The sequence below is a fragment of the Balaenoptera borealis genome (assembly GCF_965194805.1).
Source record: "Balaenoptera borealis genome assembly, chromosome: 16".
Lineage (NCBI taxonomy): Eukaryota > Metazoa > Chordata > Mammalia > Artiodactyla > Balaenopteridae > Balaenoptera > Balaenoptera borealis.
In genome coordinates this window covers 65,587,032-65,614,362 of record NC_138872.1, presented here as the reverse complement: position 1 = coordinate 65,614,362, position 27,331 = coordinate 65,587,032, and the positions used below count along the sequence as shown (strand labels likewise).

Genomic DNA, 27,331 nt, shown 5'->3' with positions numbered 1-27,331 from the left:
AGTTACCATTTAGTGATCACTTTGTTTTTTCAGCCAGACACTATTCCGGTTCATTTAATCCTTACAAAAACCCTATGGGGTGGTTACTAACATTAGTGTTTCCATCTTATTGCCATGCAAACTGAGTCACAGAGAGATTAAGCAACCGCCACAAGGTTATACAGCTGATAAATGGGAAACTTAATCCAATTTGGTGCCTTGAGCCTTCCAGGCATCTGTGGATTTATCTAAATCCTACAAAAGCGTTCTGCGTCTATATAATGGCAAAGAAGAATGCTGAACAGTCAGATGATGGAATGAAACTAATGGTTGGAAGCATCCATTTACATAATCTTAAATTGGGGATTTGAACTTTGGGGGCAGACCATTTCATAGAGGAAATCGTTTTTTATTTTACTTTTCATTTCGGTAGAATAGTAGGGGATCTTCGAGCATTTCAACAGAAGGCACATCCTAGTTGTGCACTTTTGCAACTTTTAAATGGAAAGATACGTATGGGACTTCCCTGGTGGCGCAGTGGTTAAGAATCCGCCTGCCAATGCAGGGAACACGGGTTCGAGCCCTGGTCTGGGAAGATCCCACGTGCCGCGGAGCAACTAAGCCCGTGCGCCACAACTACTGAGCCTGCGCTCTAGAGCCCGCGTGCCACAACTACTGAAGCCCGCGCGCCTAGAGCCTGTGCTCTGCAAGGAGAAGCCACCACAATGAGAAGCCCACGCACGGCAACGAAGAGTAGCCCCAGCTCACTACAACTAGAGAAAGCCCGCACACAGCAACAAAGGCCCAGTGCAGCCAAAAATAAATAAATTAAAAAAAAAAAAAAAAAAAAAGATATGTATGAAAGTTGATGTCATCCTAACATCCCCACCCACTGGTGAGTCTTAAAAATAGAACTGATGAAAGTAATATCAAGGCATGAAGTCACTAGATTTCTTTTAATCAAATTTTTATTTCTTCTGCAGGTTAAAATGGAGAAGGAACTAAGGTTTGGGGAGATATGAGAGAAAAAGTTAAAATGAAAATGACACCTTACATTTCCAGATAGTATATTTCTTCTTAAAGAGCCATGATAATATCAAAGCAATGACCTCATTTAGAATTATTCCTGAAGCATAATCATTCTCATTTTACAAGTAGGGAAAATGAAGCACAAAGATTACATCACCCATCAAAAGTTCCAAAGTGACTTGGTGGCATTAATTATAAATTGGTGCAATGTTTTTGGATGACAGTATGGTGATCACTTTCTAAACTTAATATATTTATATCCTTTGACCCAGCAATTCCACTTCTAGGAATTTATCCTATAGGAATACTTTTATAAGTAAGCAAGAATATACCTACAGAATGTCTATGGACACATTATTCGTAATACAAGCCAAATATCCATTCACTGGGATTTGTTTTTAAAAAGTATGATACAGATCTATCATTTTTATGGAACCACAAAAAATAATGAGATAGATCTCTGTATATGTGGCATGAAGAGATGTCAGTGATATATTGCCAAGTGAAGAGAAAAGCAAGTTACAGTATACTATATATAATATGGTTCATGTTTATAAATATGTGTGTGTGTGTATATATACTTATGTATTAATAGGCAGATGAAGAAACTCTATGAGCTGACATACTAAACAGTGGTTGTCTCTGGAAAACGTTACTGAAAATTTGCCCTTTTTGGTTATAGGATAGATTACGTTTGTGAGTCACAAAGGGTCACACTTAATGCCAGAACCCACCTCCTGAGCCGTAGGCTAGAGTGTTCTCTGCACCTGGGCGCCCTCTTTTGGGGCCAAGCCCTTCGCTGCTCCTCATCTGTAGATGGGCAGGGAGTTTGGAAGGAGGGAGAGAAAAACATCCTCACCCTTATCCACTCGCCCCTGGCTTCCTGCTCTGATGGAAATGTCTCCCAGAAACATGGTTATAGATCCTGCAGCCTTCGGATTGAGGACTCAGCCTCTCCTACCCTCACACCTCCCTTATTCCAGTGGCCTGTGGTCATTTCGGTTAGTGTGCAGGGTAGGAGGCACGGCCAGACGCTGCCCACTGTCCAGCCTGGGGCTCCTGGTACCCGGATGGGAAGCTTTGCAGGGGGTCAACGAGCCTTATTGGACCCACAGCTTAAGGTAACTGGACACCATGGCAGGAGATGACCAGAGGTTCCCTGGCATCAGGCAGACCTGGGTTCAAATCCCTGGTCTCTGGCCTTCCTGGCTGTGTGACCTGTGTGAGTCAAGTAACCTCCCAGCTCCAGTTTCCTCATCTATACAATGGAGAGAATATCTCCTCTCTGGGAGGGCAGGTATGAGGGTTACATGGAAACACAGGGCCTGGCACGCGGTACATGCTCGCTAACCCACGGCTACTCCTGAGCTCCAGACAGGCTTCTCTGCTCTATGAGCTAAGTTCCAGGGGCATCCTAAGGTCACAAGCAGGTGGTATGGCCAAGATAAGGTGCTTATTTTAAGAATATCCTTAAAACCCAATCCTAATAGGTAAGATTTGTCATTACAATCTAAAGTTAAAATACTAGATTTAAAATCAAGGAAAGAAATTTCTCTGGTTTCTCTCCCACCCCCACCCCAGGCTTTTATCTTTTCCCTCCAGAAGCAAATGCCCTTCTAAGAAACTCATTAAGGGAAAGGAAGATTGATGTTCACTACGTTATAGTGTCTTCTTTACGAGAGAAAAATCAGCTCCAGGAATGAGTGCTTCCAAGAAACTTTTTGAAATTTGAAGGCAATAAACAATGTAATGATCCTATTTCCTTCATTGCTATGGTTTCTAGGAAGCTCAGAGCCACATTTCTATTTATTGTAGGAACATTTTTGAGGTTATTATTCACATTGCACAATGTATTAGGGAAGGGCCCAGTATTTCCTGAACAACCAGACTGTCTTTTTTCTTATGGACACTATGAATTATGCAACAGGCCTTATTTCCCTCTTTACTTTGTCCCTAAGAAATCTCTAGCAAGTATAGGCCTTGGAGTAAGTATTTTGCTTACTGCATTCAATGGCTTTATTTTTTCTCTACTCTTAATTTTTCCTTAATCCAATTACCACATTTACCTAAACATGTTATATTATATGTGTATCTGTAAGCAACTACAAACTACTCTTGGACTGAGGTAGGGAACAAACAGGTAAGCAAACAAAAGTAAACAATCTATTTCCTTTAACAGGTCAGCCTCCCCCACCCTTTTCATTAAAATATCAAGAAGTGATAAAGTCATTCAAAGAGTATTTACACAAATATACAATATACACACACACATTTGAAAATTGCAATCTGATGTTCTATATATATATATATGTATGTATATATATGTAATCTGATGTAGCATATATAATAAATGTAATCTGATGTTATGGGAACATTTTCTATGTTTTCTTTCTCCTTACTCATACTAGATTTCCAAATAAAATATGAATATTCAGTTACAAAGCACATTTGAAAACAATTACCAATTATATGAAGCTAAAAATATGCTATTAATCAAGAAGGGATTTTTGATCACATCTCAAAAATGACTTTGGCATCTTCTTTTGGATTATATTAGCTGTAATTCTTGTCACACATGTTTTTAAAAATAATTCCTGCAACTGTCCCGATGGATAGAGACTTCAGGATAACTTCACACTGTTCCTGTCCTAGAGGAAAATCCTGTTCAGGACGGCCTCTGACTCAGTGTAACATGACACAGGCTATAAATGACCATGGTTCTACCCTGACAGCTGACGCTCCTCTCCCTCAGACCTCCTGTCTGCACCAAGGTTGCTCCAAGGAATGAACTTGGCAAAATTCATTCATACTATAAATACCAGAGCACGATATGGATAAAATGGCATCCACTAAACAATTATATTATGTTTGTTTGCTGGATTTGTACATGGATGAGTTTGCAGTTTTCTTACATGAAGGTGAAAACCCATTTTTATTTGCAATCACTCCACTTTTTTTCTTTTCCGCAAATCTAAAGGAGAACTACATGTGTTTAACATTCATTTTCAAATTGCTTCATCAGAGCTCTTTGGGGTCTAATTACAGTGTCACCTTGGCTGGGGGGTATTGATTTTTGAAACCGCTACACTACCCAGATTCATAAGGTTTAAAACAGGAAGTAACTCCATGCATGAACTTAACAAAATGATTCAGCTTGGTGACCCCTGAAGGGGACAAAAAGTTCTACTTCACTTGATGGGCAGCACGTTGTACCCTGCTCCTGGCAATTCAGCCCCTACCCGAGGGCTTCAGCCAATGCAAACACCAACAGCAAGAAACCATAGGTCATAAGAAATTGGACAAGCCGTATGTCATGTTCAGGAGGATCCCTGAGAGGTTTGGGTCTGATGGTAGAATCCAAAAGAGTGTCTTGTCTCTCTGCAACTCTCCTCCCGTATGTGTCAGAACACGGGACAGAGAAAGGGCGTGCCTGCGCCCCAGCCCTAGGCCCTCCTCAGCTGTGTGACCTTGGCAAGCCCTTGACCTTCCTGGGCCTAACTTATTCATCTACAAAATGAAACCCAGAGCTGCATCCACCAAATATGTACAGACCGCCTGCTCTGTACCAGGCTCTGTGCTAGGTGTGGGGATATCATGATGAATAAGACACACAGTCCCCACATGGAACCCCATGGAACTTAGAGTCTAGTGGAGGAAATCAATACAAAATTGCTTGAAGCACAGAGATATTTTAATAATGACAATAACCAACACGTATGGGAACTATGTGCCAGGACTTATTCCAAAGATCATCTCCTGCAATCCTTTAACAACTGTATGAGACAGGACTATTATTATTCCCATTTTGCATGTGGGAATACTGAGGCTCAATGAAGTTAACTAGATCAGGGTCACACAGATAAAAGTAAAAGGATTCCAAGGGCAACTCTGGCCAACTCCAAAACCCAGTCCTATACCAACGGTGCTGTATTGACTTCTTTCCAAACTGACCACAGATCTGGGGATGGTGTTTAGAACTGACTTTTTTCCTGAGGATCATTTCAGTCTCATCATAAATGGGAAATTTACCCCTGAGTTTACATTGGGGCATTTACTGAAAACCTCATCTTTTTTGGAAAGCTCTGTTCCTTCTGGAACCCTCAGAATGTGGAAAGGCAGCAAGGGACGTGGGCAGCAGGTGGCCGAGGTGGGACCTCTTTCACTCTGCCCTCCACTGCTAGCTGGATCACAGAGTTAAATCCAGCCTGCGCTCCCTGCTACATAGCAAGCCAAACCAATCCGCGAACCAACGGCAAATCAACTCAAAAAAAAAAAGTAACAACAGAAATAAATAGGCATGCTGCACTTTTCCTGACCTTTAAACTGATTACATCCCTGACTGTCTTCCAATTTTAAGTGAAATGAACCGGCAGTTGTGCACAGACAAGCCTGCCAAACAGTTACAGCTCAAACTGCTTCTTAACAAGGGACACCAAGACCGCCAATTTGATGATCCCCTGCTCTGTCCCAGGCTCTGTCTGTATGTGGACTCATACAAGCCTCAGAACTCCATCCATTCATTCATTCCCTCGTTTATTCATTCAACCAAAATTTATTTGGTGCTCACTTTGTGGCAGCCACTGCATGAGGACGAGGCCTTTGTCCTCATGGAGCTTACACTTTAGTGACGAAGGCATGTAACTGCAAAGTCAGCAAATAACGGAAGTACGATCATGCATCAGTAGGACCCTCGGGACTAGAGGACTCTACATTTTAAAGAGAACACAAACCACTGGGGATCTAGCACCTCCTTAGGGGCGCAACTCTGGCTGACCATTAGAACTGGGGAAACTTAACATTAACATGGATGCTCAGGGCCCATCCCCACCAAGTTGGAATTTCTGGGGATGAGGCACTGGTGTTTTTTTATCTTGTAATTTTGAATTTACAGAAAAGTTGCCATAATCATCCAAAGAACTCTCAGAGGCGCCATTGTTTATACTTGATCATTTTCTCTCTGTGTGTATACATATGTGTGCATGTGTTTTACAAATTGTATTTTTCTGAATCGTTGGGGATTAAGCTGCATATCATATCCCTTGATCCCTAAAACCTTCATCATGCATCTTAAGAATGAGGAGGTTTCTGATATAGCCCAAGAACATTGATCAAAATCAGGAAACTTAATAGTGCGACATACCACTGTCTAATATAAAGCCCATACTCAAAGTTTGCTAACTGTCTCAATAATGTCTTTTATAGCATTTTTCTCCATCCGAGATTCAATCTAAGGTCATGCACAGCATTCAGCTGTCACATCTCTTTGGTCTCCTTTAATCTTTTTGGCTTTCTTGGGCATTGGCATTTTTGAAGAGTCCAAATCAGTTATTTTGGAGTGCTTCCTCAATTTGGGTGGATCTGATGTTTCCTCATGATTAGATTCAAGTTGTGCATTTTTTACAGGAGTTGTGCATAAGCGTCTGTGATGTGTGTCTTCCTCAGTACATCATACCAGAAGGCATGTGATGTCAGTTTGTCCCGTTATTGGTGACATTAATCTCCAACACTTGGTTAAGGCGGCTCTGCCAGGCTTCTCTCATGCAAAGTTACTATTTTCCCCTCTGTGTTAAAGACTGCCTCGTGAAGAGATATTTTCAGACTATGAATATCATGCTCCTCATCAAACGTTCACACAGTGGTTTAGCATCTATTGATGATTGCTGCCTGAGCCAATTAATTCACTAATATGGTTACAAAATGGTGACTTTTAAATTTCATTATACCTGCTAAATGTATTAGTTGGCACTCTAATGTGGGAGAAAAGCTTCCTCTTCTCTCACATTTATTTGTTTATTTGTTTCTTTATTTGGTATCCATATGGACATTTGGATTTTTTTTTTTTTAGTCAATGAGTTCATTACAGTCAGTGTTGATTTTCATGCTTAAATTTTGATGTTAATTTTGATGCTTAAATTGTCCCAGATTTGCCCAGTGAGAGAGACTCCCTTCAAGCTGGAACCTGTATTCTTTTCCCATGTTCCCATCAATTTTTTGAGCCTTCTTTATTTTCTGGCAAAAGACATTCTAAGCTCTTCTACTTTCCTTGCCCCAGCCCTGGAATCGACCATTTCTCAAAAAACAAAAAACAAAAAAACAAAAAACACAACCTAATTCCATTTAGAATGAGGGGTACTTAGAAACCAAGATCTGGGCACTAGGAATGCTCATTGCTTCTAGGGTTTTCAGTCAATAGCATTAGTATTTTTAGAAAGCTCCTGAGGTGATTCAAATATGCAGCCAATATTGAGAACAATTGTTTATGAAGAAGGGGCCTAACCATTACTTAAGCCGATGACTACGGGGAGGAAAGGGGGAGAAGAAACTGTAGGAGCTGTGGAGTAGTGAATCAATGCAGTATGTTTCAAACTATGGGTCAAGACACATTAGTGGGCCATGAAATAAAGTTACTGAGTCATGTCCAGCATTAAGAAAATTAAAAACTCAATAGACTAGAAAATACCAAAGGGTATTACATATAATAAGGTTATTTTTTCATAAAACTTTTGTTTTAGCTATGTATATATGAAACCATCGGTATATTCATATGTACTAAATTGTGACATAAAACTATTTCTTACTGGTTCACAGTCCAAAAAGATTGAGAATCTGTCCTAAAGGAGAGTGCTTGCTTTTCTCTCTTCTCTTAGACGAGAGTGGGTGCTTCCACCACCCAAGCCCTAAGACAAGGGAGGGAAGAGCCAAGAGAACAACTCAAAAAGAATGGGGGTGCTTCATTATCTGGTTGGTCATCTCCTTTAAGGGCAGATTTACATTACACTTCATTCTACTGTGCCTGTTAGAGCAGATTCAGTGTGAACTGGGGAGACACGCTGGGGTGGGGCAGTGGAGAAGTCTGCGTGTCCACCACTGGTTTCCTCTGCGTCAAGTGGACGTTGGGAGGTAACTTGAACTATCTTTCCATTGCCCCACCCGAGAGGGCTGGCCACTGGGCAAGGAGACCCCAGGAGCAAAAGGCTGGGAGTGGGCTGGCAGAGGTGGGGTCCGGGTGGTGGTGGAAAAGGGAGAGACAGAGCCGGATCCCCACAGGGGGTTCTGCCACGTGCTGTCTCCCCTGAGGAAGAGCTCATATGAAACACAGGAGTCAGTGAGCCAGCAAGGGGATGCCTGCCCACAGGACACGGGTGGCCAAGCAGCCTCAGCCAGAGAAGCGGCAGCAGCCAAGAGAGGATCACAACAGGAAGTGCAGAGACGATGCCCCTTGCATCTCCCTCCCTCCCACCCAAACCCACTGAAGGAGCAAGCGGCTTTGAAGAGGAAAGGGTGGACGTGTGAAAGATCAGACAATTCTTTCCCCCACTCCCAACCCCACTGAGGCAGAGCAGAGGCGGGTGGGTAAGCATTAAATTGCATCTGAGATTGAGATTTTTAAGTAGACGGGACTTCATGAAATCAGAACATACTTAAAAGACATGAAATCCAACCAATATGCCATGCAGGAACTGGAAAGAGATTCGAGAGAACAGGGTTGAAGACAGTTTCCGGGCAAAAAAGAAAACTTTTGTTTAGACTCCACCATGTTGAGATTGCTCAATATTGTACCTGCTCCCTTTAGGCAGGGCAACTTGGGAAGGCCCCTCTGAGGCGGTAATGTCCCCAGGCCTGGAGGGTGAGAACAAATGGCCATACAGGAGCTGGGAAAGGATGATTTGGCAGGAAAGGGATAGAAAGTACAGAGTCCCAGAGGTGAGGAAGGCATTGGCATATGGCAGAACACGAGAGACCGGAGGAGCTGCAGCCTAGTGAAGGGGGACAGGGTCGGGGAGGATGGGGAGGTCAGAGCATCGATGGTGAGAGTATGATGGACTGTAGGCTGCCGAGGTAGGTATGATCATTTTTTTTCCATTGGTTTTCATAATTGTAAAGTACTGCACTTATTTAAAAGATTCCAACAGTGCAAGATTCCCCCTAGTCCTAATTCCTAAAGGTAACTACCATTAAAGTATTCTTCCAGGCTGTTTAGACATCTCTCTGTTTCCCTGTATATATTTTTAATATGAATGAAAATTGATGGTTCTGCAACTTTTTTCCACTTGTTAATACATCATGAATCTCATTCCATGTTGTTGGTTAAATAAGTGATGCTAAATCCATACCACGCAGCCATTAAACGATATGAGGGGGCTTCCCTGGTGGTACAGCGGTTAAGAATCCGCCTGCCAATGCAGGGGACATGGGTTCGAGCCCTGGTCTGGGAAGATCCCACATGCCGCGGAGCAACTAAGCCCGTGTGCCACAACCACTGAGCCTGTGCTCTAGAGTCTGCAAGCCACAACTACTACGCCCATGTGCCACAATTACTGAAGCCCGCGTGCCTAGAGCCCATGCACCGCAATGAAGAGCAGCCCCCGCTTGCCACAATTAGAGAAAGCCCGCGCACGGCAACGAAGACCCAATGCAGCCAAAAAAAAAAAAAAGTCATGATGCCACTCTCTAGTGCCGACCAAATGACGTTCTGAGTATGTTCAGTGACAGGGTAGATGATATAACAGAGTATACAGATGTACTTGTAACAGAATGTAAAAACCCATTTTTAAAAATATATGAATATATATTTATTTGCATCTTTTTGTACTGAAAAAGTATAGCAGGATGTGCACCAAAATTTTAACAGTGGTGAGATTTCTGATTTTCACCCCCCTTTTGGCTTTTGTTTTTCTAATTTTCCTACCACGAATATGTAGTAACTTAAAGTTTAAAAATAAAGAAGGGAAGCAAATAGGACAAAATGGTGACACTTGCACATGACAGGTGATGGGTGCTTGTTCTGTTATTCTTAATACTTCAGTGTATGTATGTGTTTAATTTCTCAGAAAAGGGGAGAGGATGGCATAAAACGCCGCTTGAGTTCAGACACACAATCAACAGCTTAGAAGAAAAACTACCCATCACATTGATGGGCACTGTGTCTCCAAAATGATGGGTTATGTGGCGTTGGTGGTATAGTGGTGAGCATAGCTGCCTTCCAAAATGATGGGTTATTCTTGTTGTCTTGCAGCTAAAAAAAGAGACCTGCAGACATGGGATGACACTGAATGTGTCCCTGAGTGAGGGGAATGGCCATGTCAATTATATTGTCATTCCAGAGCTGAATCTTAACATGCTGCCACCTCCCCTACACCCAAGGGAGTCCCGCGCAAACATAGGGACCTTATAAAACCTCAGAGGGCGACCTTCTTGAGCCTGGGGTAAGACTCAGGCTTTTCCTGAATAAACCAAGGGCTGTGAATCAAACAACTGACCTTTCTGCTCTTGCTTGGCCCAGAAAATTTTGACTCGCTGGCGGATGTGCTTGTCCTCACGCAGTTTCTTCTGCCACTGACGCAGTTCTTGAATCTCAGGATCACAGCGAACCTGGAAAATTCCCCCAAAGCTTTAGTTCCCTTTCTACATACTTTTACACATTAGCTTGTTACCCCTGCAAAGAAAATCCTTTACAAACCACCTGGATGTACTTTTGATTCTAAATGAATCATTGTTCTAAACGAATTATCTATACTCCTAAAGCTTATATAATATTTGAGAGTAAATGAGGTTGGATGAAGGTTTGCTACACTAATGGTAGGCTGAGAACTTTCTAGATCTGTGCTGTCCAATAGAAATATAATGAAATCACATGTGAAATTTTAAATTTCCTTGCAGTCTCATCTTATTATTTTTTTAAATATTCACTTATTGAAGTATAATTGACATGCAATATTATGTTAGTTTCAGGTGTACAACATAGTGATTTGACATTTAAATACATTATGAAATGATCACCATGATACGCCTAGAAACCATCTGTCGCCATACAAAATTATTACAGTATTATTGACTATACTCCTGATGCTGTATAGTACATCCCCGTGACTAATTCATTTTATAACCGGAAGTTTGTACTTCTTAATCCCCTTCACCTATTTTGCCCATCCCCCCCCATCCCTCTGCAAATGCCAGTTTGTTCTCTGTATCTGTGAGGCTGTTTCTGTTTTGTTTGTTCATTTGTTTTTTTAGATTCCACACATAAGTGAAATCATACGTATTTGTCTTTCTTGTCTGACTTATTTCACTTAGCCTAATACCCTCTAGATCCTTCCATGTTGTCACAAATGGCAAGATTTCATTCTTTTTTTATGGCTGAGTAATATTGGCATACCTTGGAGATATTTCAGGTTCAGTTCTAAACCACTGCAATAAAGGAAATATTGAAATAAAGCAAGTGGCACAAATTTTTTGGTTTCCCAGTGCATATAAAAGCTATGTTTACACTATATTGTAGTCTATTAAATGTGCAACAACATTATGTCTAAAAAAACCAATGTACATCCCTTAATTAAAAAATACAAAACAAAAAAAATTACAGTAATGTCAAAAGATCACTGATCACAGATCACCATAACAAATATAATAATAATGAAAAAGTTTGAAGTATTGCAAGAATTACCAAAATGTGACACAGAGACAGAAGAGATATATATTCCACATCTTTATTCATTAATCTATCAATGGACACTTCAGCTGCTTCCATATCTTGGCCATTGTAAATAATGCTGCCGTGAACATAGTTCCCCAACCAGGGATGGAACCCCCAGCCCTCGGTAGTGAAAGTGTGGAGCCCTAACCACTGGACCGCCAGGGAATTCCCATATCTTTTTTTTTTTTTTAATATTTATTTATTTTATTTTTGGCTGTGTCAGGGCTTAGTTGCGGCCCGCGGGATCTTTCGTTGCGGTGCGCAGGCTCTCAAGCTGTGGTGCGCAGGCTCCAGGGCGCGTGCGCTCTGTAGTTGTGGTGTGCGGGCTTAGTTGCCCCACAGCACGTGGGTTCTTAGCTCCCCGACCAGGGATCGAAACCGCATCCCCTGCATTGGAAGGCAGATTCTTAACCACTGGACCACCAGGGAAGTCCTTCCCATATCTTTTTGAATTAATGTTTTTGTTTTCTTAGGGTAAATACCCAGAAGTGGAATTGTTGGATTATATGGTAGTTCTATTGCAATCTCGTTTTAAAAAGTGAAAATAAACTGGCAAGATTATTTTTAAGAGTATATTTTACTTAACCTAAAAGATACAAAATAATATAATTTCAACATGTAATCAATATAAAATATTATTTATGAGATATTTTACTTTCTGTTTTCTATACCAAGTCTTCAACCTCTGGTATGTATTTTATACTTACAGAGCATCTTAATTTGGACTAGACACATTTTAAGTGCTCAATAGCCACGTATAGCTGGTGGCTATTGTACTGGACAGCAGAGTTCTGGATTAATCACAGTTAATGTATTAACCACAGTTCCATTTCATTGACTGAGTGCCTACTGCATACTGTGCTTTGTGCTAGACATTGAGAATAAAGGGATAATTAATGGTAATTGTAATAATGATTATTATTATTTTTTTTAAATTACTAACATAACTCATATTTATTGAACACTTATGTCCCAGGCATTGTTTAAGTGTTTTACAAATTTTAACTATCAAAACCAGGCAGAAATGATTATCTCCATCTTACAGATAAGGAAACTAAGTTTAAGTGGCTTACCAAGTCTTGGAGCTAGGAAATGGTGGATTCAAACGTAGGCAGACTGTTCCAATTTCCCTTGAGGGACTTAAGAGTCTGATAGGAGGGGACCTTCAAGATGGCGGAGGAGTAAGATGTGGAGATCACCTTCCTCCCCACAAATACATCAAAAATACATCTACAGGGCTTCCCTGGTGGTGCAGTGGTTGAGAATCCGCCTGCCAATGCAGGGGACACAGGTTCGAGCCCTGGTCTGGGAAGATCCCACATGCTGCGGAGCAACTGGGCCCGTGAGCCACAACTACTGAGCCTGCGCGTCTGGAGCCTGTGCTCCACAACAAGAGAGGCCGCGATAGTGAGAGGCCCGTGCACCGCGATGAAGAGTGGCCCCCGCTTGCCGCAACTAGAGAAAGCCCTCGCACAGAAACGAAGACCCAACACCGCCATAAATATATAAATAAATAAATAAATTTATAAAAAAAAAGAATGGGGTTGCTTGATAGCTTCCTTTCTGACTGGAACAGATAATGTGTCTCAGCTGAAAACCCACAGATCTCTTAGGACACATTTGGGCAATTCCATTGAAAAAAACAATTAAAAAAAAAAAATACATCTACATGTGGAACAACTCCTACAGAACACCAACTGAACGCTGGCAGAAGACCTCAGGCTTCCCAAAAGGCAAGAAAATCCCCAAATACCTGGGTAGGGCAAAAGAAAAAAGAAAAAACAGAGACAAAAGAATAGGGACGGGACCTGCACCTCTGGGGGGGGAGTTGTGAAGGAGGAAAAGTTTCCACACACTAGGAAGCCCCTTCACTGGTGGAGACAGGGGGTTGGGGGGAAGCATCGGAGCCATGGAGGACAGTGCAGCAACAGGGGTGCAGAGGGCAAAGCGGAGAAATTCCCACACAGAGGATCGGTGCCGACCAGCACTCACCAGCCCGAGAGGCTTGTCTGCTCCCCCAATGGGATGGGTGGGGGCTGGGAGCTGAGGCTCGGGCTTCGGTCGGATCCCAGGGAGAGGACTGGGGTTGGCTGCGAGAACACAACCTGAAGGGGGCTAGTGCACCACAGCTAGCCGGGAGGGAGTCCAGGAAAAAGTCTGGAACTGCCTAAGAGGCAAGAGACCATTGTTTCAGGGGGCGCGAAGAGAGGGAATTCCTTCCCCATATGCCCACAGAAGGCAGAGCACTGCCTAAGCGAGCTCCAGAGACGGACGCGAGCCACGGCTATCAGCTCAGACCCCAGAGATGGGCATGAAATGCTAACGCTGCTGCTGCTGCCACCAAGAAGCCTGTGTACGAGCAGAGGTCACTATCCACACCTCCCCACCGTGGGAGGGGAGCCCGCCACTGCCAGGGTCCCGTGATCCAGGGACAACTTCCCCGGGAGAACACAGAGTGTGCCTCAGGCTGTTGCAACGTAATGCTAGCCTCTGCCACCACAGGCTCGCCCCGCATTCCAATTATTACTACCATACCCTTCCCTCCCCCTGGCCTGAGAGAGCAAGAGTGCCCTAATCAGCTGCTGCTTTAACCCCTTCTTGTCTGGGCAGGGAACAGATGCCTGAGGGCGACCTACACACAGAAATGGGGCCAAAACCAAAGCTGAACCCCAGGAGCTGTGAAAACAAAGAAGAGAAAGGGAAATCTCTCCATGCAGCCTCAGGAGAAGCAGATTAAACCCCAACAATCAACTTGATGTACCCTGCATCTGTGGAATACCTGAATAGACAATGAATCGTCCCAAAATTGAGGCGGTGGACTTTGGGAGAAACGGTAGACTTGGGGTTTGCTGTCTGCGACTGATTTGTTTCTGATTTTTATGTTTATCTTAGTTTAGTTTTTAGCACTTGTTATCACTCGTGGATTTGTTTATTGGTTTGGTTGCTCTCCTCTTTTTTAAAATTATTTTTGTATTTTAATAATTTTTTTAAATTTATTTATCTTTTTTTTTTCTTTCTTTTTGTTCTCCCTTTTCTTCTGAGCTGTGTGGCTGACAGGGTCTTGGTGCTCCAGCCTGGTGTCAGGCCTGAGCCTCTGAGGTGGGAGAGCTGAGTTCAGGACATTGGACCACCAGAGACCTCCCGGCCCCATGTAATATCAATCGGCAAGAGCTTCCCAGAGATCTCTATCTCAACACTAAGACCCAGCTCCACCCAACGGCCAGCAAGTTCCAGTGCTGGATGCCCAAACAACTAGTAAGACAGAAACACAACACCACCCATTAGCAGAGAGGCTGCCTAAAATCATACTAAGTTCACAGACACCGCAAAACACACCACCAGATGCGGTCCTGCCCACGAGAAAGACAAGATCCAGCCTCATCCACCAGAACACAGGCACCAGTCCCCTCCACCAGGAAGCCTACACAACCCACTGAACCAATCTTACCCACTGAGGGCAGACACCAAAAACAACGGGAACTACAAACCTGCAGCCTATGAAAAAGAGACCCCAAACACAGTAAGTTAAGCAAAATGAGAAGACAGAGAAACACACAGCAGATGAAGGAGCAAGGCAAAAACCCACCAGACCAAACAAATGAAGAGGAAATAGGCAGTCTACCTGAAAAAGAATACAGAGTAATGATAGTAAAGGCGACCCAAAATCTTGGAAATAGAATGGACAAATACAAGGCTTCCCTGGTGGCACAGTGGTTAAGGATCCGCCTGCCAATGCAGGGGACATGGGTTCGAGCCCTGGTCCGGGAAGATCCCACATGCCACGGAGCAACTAAGCCTGTGCGCCACAACTACTGAGCCTGCGCTCTAGAGCCCGCGAGCCACAACTACTGAGCCCGCGTGTCACAGCTACTGAAGCCCGTGTGCCTAGAGCCCGTGCTCTGCACGCAACAAGAGAAGCCACTGCAATGAGAAGCCCCCGCACCGCAATGAAGAGTAGCCCCGGCTCGCCGCAACTAGAGAAAGCCTGCTCACAGCAACGAAGACCCAATGCAGCCAAAAATAAATAAAAAATAAAAAATAAAAAATAAATTAAAAAAAAAAGAATGGACAAATACAAGAAAGCTTTAACAAGGACCTACAAGAACTAAAGAGCAAACAAACAATGATGAACAACACAATAAATGAAATTAAAAATTCTCTAGAAGGAATCAATAGCAGAATAACTGAGGCAGAAGAACGGATAAGTGACCTGGAAGACAAAATAGTGGAAATAACTGCCACACAGCAGAATAAAGAAAAAAGAATGAAAAGAATTGAGGACAGTCTCAGAGACCTCTGGGACAATATTAAACGCACCAACATTCGAATTATAGGGGTCCCAGAAGAAGAAGAGAAAAAGAAAGGGACTGAGAAAATATTTGAAGGGATTATAGTTGAAAACTTCCCTAATATGGAAAAGGAAATAGTCAATCAAGTCCAGGAAGCGCAGAGAGTCCCATACAGGATAAATCCAAGGAGAAACATGCCAAGACACATATTAATCAAACTATCAAAAATTAAATACAAAGAAAACATATTAAAAGCTGCAAAGGAAAAGTAACAAATAACATACCCATAAATAACCCATAAGGTTAACAGCTGATCTTTCAGCAGAAACTCTGCAAGCCAGAAGGGAGTGGCAGGACATATTTAAAGTGATGAAAGGGAAAAACCTACAATCAAGATTACTCTACCCAGCAAGGATTTCATTCAGATTCAATGGAGAAATTAAAACCCTTACAGTCAAGCAAAAGTTAAGAGAATTCAGCACCACCAAACCAGCTTTACAACAAATACTAAAGGAATGTCTCTAGGCAGGAAACAAGAGAAGAAAAAGACCTACAAAAACAAACCCAAAACAATTAAGAAAATGGTAATAGATACATATCGATAATTACCTTAAATGTAAATGGATTAAATGTTCCAACCAAAAGACACAGACTGGCTGAATGGATACAAAAACAAGACCCGTATATATGCTGTCTACAAGAGACCCACTTCAGACCTAGGGACACATACAGACTGAAAGTGAGGGGATGGAAAAAGATATTCCATGCAAATGGAAATCAAAAGAAAGCTGGAGTGCCAATACTCATATCAGATAAAATAGACTTTAAAATAAAGAATGTTACAAGAGACAAGGAAGGACACTACATAACGATCAAGGGATCAATCCAAGAAGAAGATATAACAATTATAAATATATATGCACCCAACATAGGAGCACCTCAATACATAAGGCAAATGCTAACAGCCATAAAAGGGGAAATCGACAGTAACACAATAATAGTAGGGGACTTTAACACCTCACTTTCACCAATGGACAGATCATCCAAAATAAAAATAATTAAGGAAACACAAGCTTTAAATGACACATTAAACAAGATGGACTTAACTGATATTTATAGGACATTCCATCCAAAAACAACAGAATACACTTTCTTCTCAAGTGCTCATGGAACATTCTCCAAGACAGATCATATCTTGGGTCACAAATCAAGCCTTGGTAAATTTAAGAAAATTGAAATCATATCAAGTATCTTTTCCAACCACAATGCTTTGAGACTAGATATCAATTACAGGAAAAAAAAACTGTAAAAAATAAAAACACATGGAGGCTAAACACACTACTAAATAACTAAGAGATCACTGAAGAAATCAAAGAGGAAATCAAAAAATACCTAGAAACAAATGACAATGGAAACACGATGACCCAAAACCTATGGGATGCAGCAAAAGCAGTTCTAAGAGGGAAGTTGATAGCAATACAATCCTACCTCAATAAACAAGAAAAATCTCAAGTAAACAACTTAACCTTACACCTAAAGCAATTAGAGAAAGAAGAACAAAAAACTCCCAAAGTTAGCAGAAGAAAAGAAATCATAAAGATCAGATCAGAAACAAATGAAAAAGAAATGAAGGAAAGAATAGCAAAGATCAATAAAACTAAAAAATAAACAAAATTGATAAACCACTAGCCATACTCATCAAGAAAAAAAGGGAGAAGACTCAAATCAACAGAATTAGAAATGAAAAAGGAGAAGTAACAACTGACACTGCAGAAATACAAAGAATCATGAGAGATTACTATAAGCAACTATATGCCAATAAAATGGACAACCTGGAAGAAATGGACAAATTCTTAGAAAAGCACAACGTTCCAAGACTGAACCAGGAGGAAATGCAAAATATAAACAGACCAATCACAAGCACTGAAATTGAAACTGTGATTAAAAATCTTCCAACAAACAAAAGCCCAGGACCAGATGGCTTCACAGGTGAATTCTATCAAAGATTTAGAGAAGAGCTAACACCCATCCTTCTCAAACTCTTCCAAAATATAGCAGAGGGAGGAACACTCCCAAACTCATTCTATGAGGCCACCAGCACCCCGATACCAAAACCAGACAAAGATGTCACAAAAAAAGAAAACTACAGGCCAATATCACTGATGAACATAGATGCAAAAATCCTCAACAAAATACTAGCAAACAGACTCCAATAGCACATTAAAAGGATCATACACCATGATCAAGTGGGGTTTATCCCAGGAATGCAAGGATTCTCCAATATACACAAATCAATCAATGTGATACACCATATTAACAAATTGAAGGATAAAAACCATATGATAATCTCAATAGATGCAGAAAAAACTTTCAACAAAATTCAACACCCATTTATGATAAAAACTCTCCAGAAAGTAGGCATAGAGGGAACTTACCTCAACATAATAAAGCCCATATATGACAAACCCACAACCAACATCATTCGCAATGGTGAAAAACTGAAACCATTTCCTCTAAGATCAGGAGCAAGACAAGGTTGCCCACTCTCACCACTATTATTCAACATAGTTTTGGAAGTTTTAGCTATGGCGATCAGAGAAGAAAATGAAACAAAAGGAATCCAAATCGGAAAAGAAGAAGTAAAACTGTCACTGTTTGCAGATGACATGACACTATACATAGAGAATCCGAAAGATGCTACCAGAACACTACTAGAGCTAATCAATGAATTTGGTAAAGTAGCAGGATACACAATCAATGCACAGAAATCTCTTGCTTTCCTATACACTAATGACAAAAAATCTGAAAGAGAAATTAAGGAAACACTCCCATTTACCACTGCAACAAAAAGAATAAAATACCTAGGGATAAATCTACCTGAGGAGACAAAAAAAGTTTGCAGAAAACTATAAGACACTGATGAAAGAAATTAAAGATCATACAAACAGATGGAGATATATACCATGTTCTTGGATTGGAAGAATCAATATTGTGAAAATGACTATACTACCCAAAGCAATCTATAGATTCAATGCAATCCCTATCAAACTACCAATGGCATTTTTTCACAGAACTAGAACCAAACATTTCACAATTTGTATGGAAACACAGAAGACCCTGAATAGCCAAAGCAATCTTGAGAAAGAAAAACGGAGGTGGAGGAATCAGGCTCCCTGACTTCAGACTATACTACAAAGCTACAGTAATCAAGACAGTATGGTACTGGCACAAAAACAGAAATATAGATCAATGGAACGGGATAGAAAGCCCAGTGATAAACCCACGCACATATGGTCACCTTATCTTTGATAAAGGAGGCAAGAATATACAATGGAGAAAAGACAGCCTCTTCAATAAGTGGTGCTGGGAAAACTGGACAGCTCATGTAAAAGAATGAAATTAGAACACTTCCTAACACCATACACAAAAATAAACTCAAAACAGATTAAAGACCTAAATGTAAGGCCAGACACTGTAAAACTCCTAGAGGAAAACATAGGCAGAACACTCTATGACATAAATCACAGCAAGATCCTTTTGACCCACCTCCTAGAGGAATGGAAATAAAAACAAAAATAAACAAATGGGACCTAATGAAACCTAAAAGCTTTTGCACAGCAAAGGAAACCGTACACAGAACGAAAAGACAACCCTCAGAATGGGAGAAAATATTTGCAAACGAAGCAACTGACAAAGGATTAATCTCCAAAATACACAAGCAGCTCATGCAGCTCAATATCAAAAAAACAAACAACCCAATCCAAAAATGGGCAGAAGACCTAAATAAACATTTCTCCAAAGAAGTTATACAGATTGCCAACAAACATATGAAAGGATACTCAACATCACTAATCATTAGAGAAATGCAAATCAAAACTACAATGAGATACCACTTCACACCAGTCAGAATGGCCATCATCAAAAAAATCTACAAACAATAAATGCTGGAGAGGGTGTGGAGAAAAGGGAACCCTCTTGCACTGTTGGTGGGAATGTAAATTGATACAGCCACTGTGGAGAACAGTATGGAGGTTCCTTAAAACACTAAAAATAGAACTACCATATGACCCAGGAATCTCACTACTGAGAGATTTCTCATATACCCTGAGAAAACCATAATTTAAAAAGAGTCATGTACCACAATGTTCATTGAAGCACTATGTACAATAGCCAGGACATGGAAGCAACCTAAGTGTCCACTGACAGATGAATGGATAAAGAAGATGTGGCACATATATACAATGGAATATTACTCAGCCATAAAAAGAAACGAAACTGAGTTATTTGTAGAGAGGTGGATGGACCTAGAGACTGTCATACAGAGTGAAGTAAGTCAGAAAGAGAAAAACAAATACCGTATGCTAACACATATATATGGAATCTAAAACAAGAAAAAAAAAAAAAAGGTTCTCATGAACCTAGGGGCAGGACAGGAATAAAGACACAGACATAGAGAATGGTCTTGAGGACACGGGGAGGGGGAAGGGTAAGCTGGGATGGGATGAAGTGAGAGAGTGGCATGGACATAAATACACTACCAAATGTAAAATAGATAGCTAGTGGGAATCAGCCGCATAGCACAGGGAGATCAGCTCGGTGCTTTGTGACCACCTAGAGGGGTGAGATAGGGAGGGTGGGAGGGAGGGAGATGCAATAGGGAGGAGATATGGGGACATATGTATATGTATAGCTGATTCACTTCGTTATAAAGCAGAGACTAACACACATTTGTAAAGGAATTATACTCCGATAAAGATGTTAAAAAAATTTTTTTTAATAAAATTAAATTTAAAAAAAAGAGTGTAGGGCTTCCCTGGTGGCACAGTGGTTGAGAGTCTGCCTGCCAGTGCAGGGGACACGGGTTCGAGCCCTGGTCTGGGAGGATCCCACATGCTGCAGAGCAACTGGGCCCATGAGCCACAACTACTGAGCCTGCGCATCTGGAGCCTGTGCTCCGCAACAAGAGAGGCCGTGACAGTGAGAGGCCCGTGCACCGCGATGAAGAGTGGCCCCCACTCGCCGCGACTAGAGAAGGCCCTCGCACAGAAACGAAGACCCAACACAGCCAAAAATAAATTAATTAATAAATTAATTTTAAAAACAAACAAACAAATAAATAAATAAATAAAATGGGTGTAGTAGGAGACACAGAATACACAAGAGCAAGATCAACAAGGTGTGATAAGAGTAAGGATATCGGCGAGTACAAGGGAACACAGAGGGGGCAGCGGACTCAGCCTGGAGACGTCAGGAAAGCCTTCACGAAGGAGATGGCGTCTGGGCTGAGTGTGGAAGGATGAAGTGGAGTTGGCCGTGGAGAGGAGGTGAATGTAGTGTCATGGTGTCCTGGGGAGAGACACCAGCCTGCAGAAAGGTGCAGAGGGGTGAGAAAGCAGAGGAGGCACAGAAGGCTCACAGCCGCTCCCACTCTCCCCTTTCCGCTTCATCTTGCTACTCCCCACATGCCAGCAGAGGCACTCCTCACAGCATGGATTCCAAGACTGGAACTGAGTAACTTTATATATTTTATTGATATATGTATTTTGAAAGATAAGTTAAAGTCCCAAAGAATGCTGTGAGACTGTAATAGGGAAGAACAAATCTGACTCCATATTAGATCTGTTCCTTTTACTTTAATCTTTGTGCTCTGTTTCCTGTGCTTGGTCGTGCTGGCTCTGCATCTTTTGTAAAAGGATTTTGCCTATCGGACTTCCCTGGTGGCGCAGTGGTTAAGAATCCACTTGCCAATGCAGGGGACATGGGTTTGAGCCCTGGTCCAGGGAGATCCCACATGCCGCGGAGCAACTAAGCCCGTGAGCCACAACTACTGAGCCCACGTGCCTAGAGCCCGTGCTCTGCAACAAGAGAAGCCCCACTCACCGCAACTAGAGAAAGCCCGTGCGCAGCAACAAAGACCCAATGCAGCCAAACATAAAATAAATAAAATAAATAAATTTAAAAAAAAGAAAGGATGTTGCCTATAGGCTGAAATATACAGGATAACTCATTCTCAAGGCTTCGCCCTTTAAGAGACCAATCATATATAGAGATAAAAAGTGAGAGAACAGAGAATAACATTTGTCTTATTGGAGGTTTACAGGAACATTGTGACCTGACCTACATGGACGTATGTAAGAACAAAGGATTTCTACACCAAGAAGTTTGCAACAACTAACCACACCCCTCCCTCACCTTGCCTTTAAAAGTGCTTTGCTGAAACTCTTTGAGGAATTCGGGGTTTGGAGGCCACAAGCCACCCATCTCCTTGCATGGCCCTGCAATAAACCTTTCTCTGCTCCAAACTCCGACATTTCGGTTTGTTTGGCTCTGTGCATCGGGTAACAAGACGTTATGAGAAACATGTCCTCATGAAAATGGTTTCCTTGTTTAATGGGCTCTATTTGTTTAAAATGAGGTAGTAGCGGGGACTTCCCTGGTGGTCCAGTGGCTATGACTCCGTGCTCCCAATGCAGGGGTCCCGGGTTCGATCCCTGGTCAGGGAAGTAGATCCCACATGCATGCCGCAACTAAGAGTTCGTATGCCGCAACTAAAGATTCCGTATGCTGCAGCTAAAAAGATCCCACATGCCACAAAAAAGATCCCACGTGCCACAACTAAGACCTGACGCAGCCAAATAAATAAATAAATATTTTAAAAAACAAAACCAAAAAAATGAGGTAGTAGGTTTATATTCTGGGGGAAGAGTTACCTATACAGGAATTAGTACATGGCACTGGGGCAGGGGAGGGGGTCACCCATTGCATGCCCAGATCAGTGTATCCGTTTCTAGGCAGTGGCCCTCACTGTCTATCCTAGGTGCCCAAAATGGTGACCTGCTTGCCCCTCTTTTTTTTTTTTTTTTAATTATTTATTTATTTATTTACATTTATTTTTGGCTGTGTTGGGTCTTCGTTTCTGTGCAAGGGCTTTCTCTAGTTGCGGCAAGCGGGGGCCACTCCTCATCGCGGTGCACGGGCCTCTCACTATCGTGGCCTCTCTTGTTGCGGAGCACAGGCTCCAGACGCGCAGGCTCAGTAGTTGTGGCTCACGGGCCTAGTTGCTCCGCGGCATGTGGGATCTTCCCAGACCAGGGCTCGAACCCGTGTCCCCTGCATTAGCAGGCAGATTCTCAACCACTGCGCCACCAGGGAAGCCCTGCCCCTCTCTTCTTGAGGCCACAACTCAGACGGGCTGGGCTGACAGTCAGGAGCTGGCGTCTCAGGTGCTGGGGAGAGATGCAGGACAAACTGCAGCAGAAATGGCACTCTCGCATACCTGCAGGACTTAGCATTTAAGGAAAATGAGTAAAGGGAGCCTGGGGAGAGGGCAAGTAGGAGCGCACAGGCTTGTCTAAAGGGGCCAACTGCCCCCAGCTCTGCTGATCCAGGTGACGCCTCCAAGCCAGGGCCCAACCTCCTGATTTTCTGGGACACCGTTGGGTCTTGTGACTTCCTACTCTGATCACTGGGACCCAGGCTTCCTACTGTGATCGGTGCAGTTCTTTGATTTCAACTTTTTAGAGTCACCCACACATCCACCTCCCCAGGACACAAACACAGTCCCTGAAAGAACTAGACTGAATTGGGTTTCAACATCAACCGCCTCACAGTCCCAGAACCACTGCTATTCCGTTTTGGGCTTCCCCCATCAATAGAGTCTACCTCTTCCTTCTCTCATAGTAATCTGACTTTGGGGAGCCTGTTTCCCTTCCCTCCCACTGGATTTTCAATAGAGTCACAAGTAACCCCAATTTTTTAAAATTATGGTAAAATGCACATAACATAAACTCTACCATTTTAACCAATTTAAAGTGTACAATTCAGTGGCATTAGTATATTTACAATGTTGTGCAACCATCACCACTATCTAGTTCCAGAAGATTTTCATCACCCGAAAAGGAAATCACGTATGCATTAAGCAGTCCCTCGCCATTCTCCCCTCTCCCCAGCCTCTGGCATCCACTAATCTGCTTTAGTCTCCATAGTGTCTTCTTAGTCTGTAGATCCACCGTCTCTATGGATTTGCCTATTTTGGATATTTCATATAAATTAACTCATATAATATGTAGCATTTTGTGTCTGGATTCTTTCACTTACCATTTAATATTTTCGAGGTTTATCTACTTTGTAGCATGTTTCAGTACTTCTTTCCTGAATGATATTCCATGGCATAGTCATGCCACATTTTGTTTATCTATTCATCAGCTGATGAACATTTGAGTTGTTTCTACTTTTTGGCTACACTTAATAGAGCTGCTATGAACATCTGTGTGTGAGTTTTTGTTTGAGCACATATTTTCAATTTTTTTTTTTTGAGTGTATACCTAGGAGTGAAATTGCTAGGTCGTACGGTAATTTTATGATTAACTTATTGAGAAACCACCAATTGTTTTTCACAGTAGCTGCATCATTTTATATTCTCACCAGCAATGTATGAGGGTTCTTCACATCCTTGCCAACACTTATTTTCCATTTTTAAAATTATCATTATCATAGCCATCCTAGTGGGTATAAAATGGTGTCTCATTGTGGTTTTGATTTGCATTTCCCTAATGACATTGAGCATCTTTTCATGTGCTTGTTGGCCACTGGTATATCTTCTTCGGAGAAGTGTCTATTGAAGTCCTTTGCTCTCGATAAAATTGAGTTGTTTGTCTTTTTATTGTCAAATTGTAAGAATTCAATATATATTCTGGGTACTAGACCCTTATCAGATATACGACTTGCGAAACTTTTCTCCCATTCTGTAAACTGTCTTTTCATTCTCTTGTTAGTGTCCTTTGATGCACAAAATTTTTAATTTTGATGAAGTCCAATTTATCTATTTTTTCTTTGTTGCTTGTGCTTTGGGTGTCATGTCTAAGAAACCATTGCTGCATTACATGAAATTTCTAAAAATCAAAAAAAAAAAAAAAAAAAGAAACCATTGCTGAATTCAAGGTCATAAAGATTTAATTCTATGTTTCCTTACAAGAGTTGTAGAGTTTTAGCTCTTATATTTAGCTCTCTGATCCATTTTGAGCTAAGTTTTTACACGGTATAAGGTTAGAGTCCAACATTTCTTCTGCATGTAGACATCCAGGCTTCCCAGCACCATGTGTTAAAGACACAATTATTTCCCCCATTGAATAGTCATGGCACCCTTGTCAGAAATCAATTGACCACAGCTGTATGGGTTCATTTCTGAACTCTCAATTCCATTCCCACGATGTTGTTTTTTTTTTTAAGTTAAAATGTATTGACCTTCTAAATAAGGTATAGGGATTGTGAATAAAGCTTAGTATATACTTATTAAATCCTAACATATTTAATACTGCTTCCAATTTAGCATAGGAATTACTTCCCAAAATGTTCATCACAGCTGGATTGAAAAAGTATTTTTAAAATGTGGCAGTGTGGTTTAGATGAGTATACCACATTATAAGTCTACTGGAAATCCAAAGGGATTTGCCTTTGAGGAAGTTGAAACAAAAGAACAAGCAGCAAAATATCTTCAGATCCAGATCCATCACTAAAATATGGAAATATAGTTGACCCGTGAGTAACATGGGTTTGAATTGTGTGTGTCCACTTGTATGGTTCAGTACTACACAATCCATGGTGGGTTGAATCTATGGATGTGGAACTTCAGATACCAAGGACCAACTGTGGGACTTGAGCTTCCTCCCATTTTGGTATCCGCACAGGTCCTGGAACCAATTCCCTGTAGATACTGAGGGATGACTACTTTTTTTTTTCAGTTTCAAAGCAAGAACAACCACTTAAAAGAGATAGGGAGCCCAGTCATGACAAACTTGCAATCATCAACATCCTTTAACCTTTTACCTTCCTGGATTAGTTTCCCAAGAGTCCTGTTTCTTCCAGAAGGGTTCTCCCATGGGTTTTTATAACTAGGAATCTTGAGAAATTTTGGGGTTGGGATGACTCAATCCCTTTCCGTCCAGAAAGTTCTTAGTTTCTTTATGCAGATTGATCCAATGCACCCCAGAGCTCTACTCACCAAGAGGAATTTGGAGAACTGGTTTTATCACACTCAAGAAAAATAAAGTTCTTCTTATAGCTTCCTCTTCCAGTGCATGGGGTATGGGGTGTCTTCCTTGTTTTAAGAAAACTACTCAAGTGATTTTCTTTTTCCAAAGTAAAGAAGACTGACTGTTTCCAGCTGAAATTATAAATGAAAGCTACTCTTGCTTAAAAAAATAAAATTTGTCTATAAATGTATAATTTAAAAAATTATATACACATATAAAGTACTGTATATGTATCTACCTATAAATTATAGTTATGCAAACTTCAGAGAATAAAAATGACCCTATATTTATGTCATAGAACATAAGGTAATCCCCCAAATCTTTTAAATTACAAACCAATGTTTTTATAATGTTTCCTAAAGTCTCATGTTCATAAGGTTAGGTACCTTCAACATTTCTGTTCTGGGTAGGAAGGTTATCAGCTGTGGTCTGAGCAAGCCCAAATCCTCCTGGGAGGCCAAAAGGGGGGTTGTCCACAACTTTCCCACAAGCTTCTGTTTATTGGGATATAAGCACACAGAAATCCCCACATTTCTGTACTGTGACAGCTGATACCCTTAATGAGAATAAACTTGAAGGATCTTCTGAATCACTAAAGAAAGGCTAGCACTAATTATAATCAGCAAGTTGACTATGTTTTACTATAGTCAAATTCTTTCTTTACAATTGGTTTATTCTTGAAGTTTGGAAGGCTACACAAGGAGTGTGGGGTTCCTCTAGGGAGGAAGTGAAATTGGTCGGGAGGGGAGCTTTCACTTTTTACTACATATTTTTCCGGATTGAATTGTTTGAGATGTTTACAATGAGCATATATTGTTTCAGGAATACCAGTGTTTAAATTTTAAGTAACAGGCTGCTGAGAGGCAAACAAGAGTTCTTTAACTTAAAAATAATGGACGGATTTTTGCCACAATCCCTTGAATCCCATTACCTAAGTATTCAACAAACAGAGACACCTGCTTCCCCATCATTCTGGAGGCCTGCAGTTGTTCTCAGGGTTCCGCTTGGCAGGTTAGGGTGACTTTCCTCCATGTGGCCAGAGACCCTTCCTCTTTTCCTTGATTTCTTTCATTTCAAATCGAGGACTGCTGTTTACCAATGCGAAATACAGCAACCTGGTTAGTTAACGTCTCATTACCAGGAAAGCCTGGATCCCTAGAGAAGGCTTTTGTGAGCCCTGGGGAAAGCATGTCCCCATTGAACTGGGCTAATCCCGGTCATTATTTTTATGATTAGGGAATCAAGTTAAATGGCAGTGGTTGTGTCCATCAGCAAATACCGCAGAGTGCAGCGTGAGGTTTAACACATAAACAATTTCTTTGCAAAACAAAAGCTCCCTTTTGAGTGGCTTTCTACTTTTACTTCTTTAAATTACCACCTGTAGTCCTTCTGCCCTTCCAGGATAGGAACGCTGAGCTTTATACACGTTACTGTGTACTTGACTTTGGGGTAAGACCAGGAAGAAGACACCATTATGTGGATGTGAATTTTTTAAAATGCCCATTAAGAGGGCAAACCCTAAGAGTTCT

The 27,331-nt window shown here is 41.5% G+C and overlaps 1 protein-coding gene and 1 long non-coding RNA gene across 2 annotated transcripts in view; one reads left to right on the top strand and one right to left on the bottom strand.

The window, feature by feature from the left end:
• GPRC5B (G protein-coupled receptor class C group 5 member B) overlaps positions 1-10,252 on the top strand; it is a 54,250-nt gene extending 43,998 nt beyond the window's left edge. The window contains exon 4 of the mRNA XM_082362575.1: positions 963-10,252. Coding sequence (XP_082218701.1) covers positions 963-1,001 — 39 coding nt within the window. The 3' untranslated portion in view covers positions 1,002-10,252. The remainder of the gene's footprint in view (positions 1-962) is intronic.
• Positions 10,253-10,328: 76 nt separating this feature from the next.
• LOC309614375 overlaps positions 10,329-27,331 on the bottom strand; it is a 96,769-nt gene continuing 79,766 nt past the window's right edge. Inside the window, exon 3 of the long non-coding RNA XR_014236128.1 lies at positions 10,329-10,380. This is a non-coding gene — a long non-coding RNA (uncharacterized lncRNA). The remainder of the gene's footprint in view (positions 10,381-27,331) is intronic.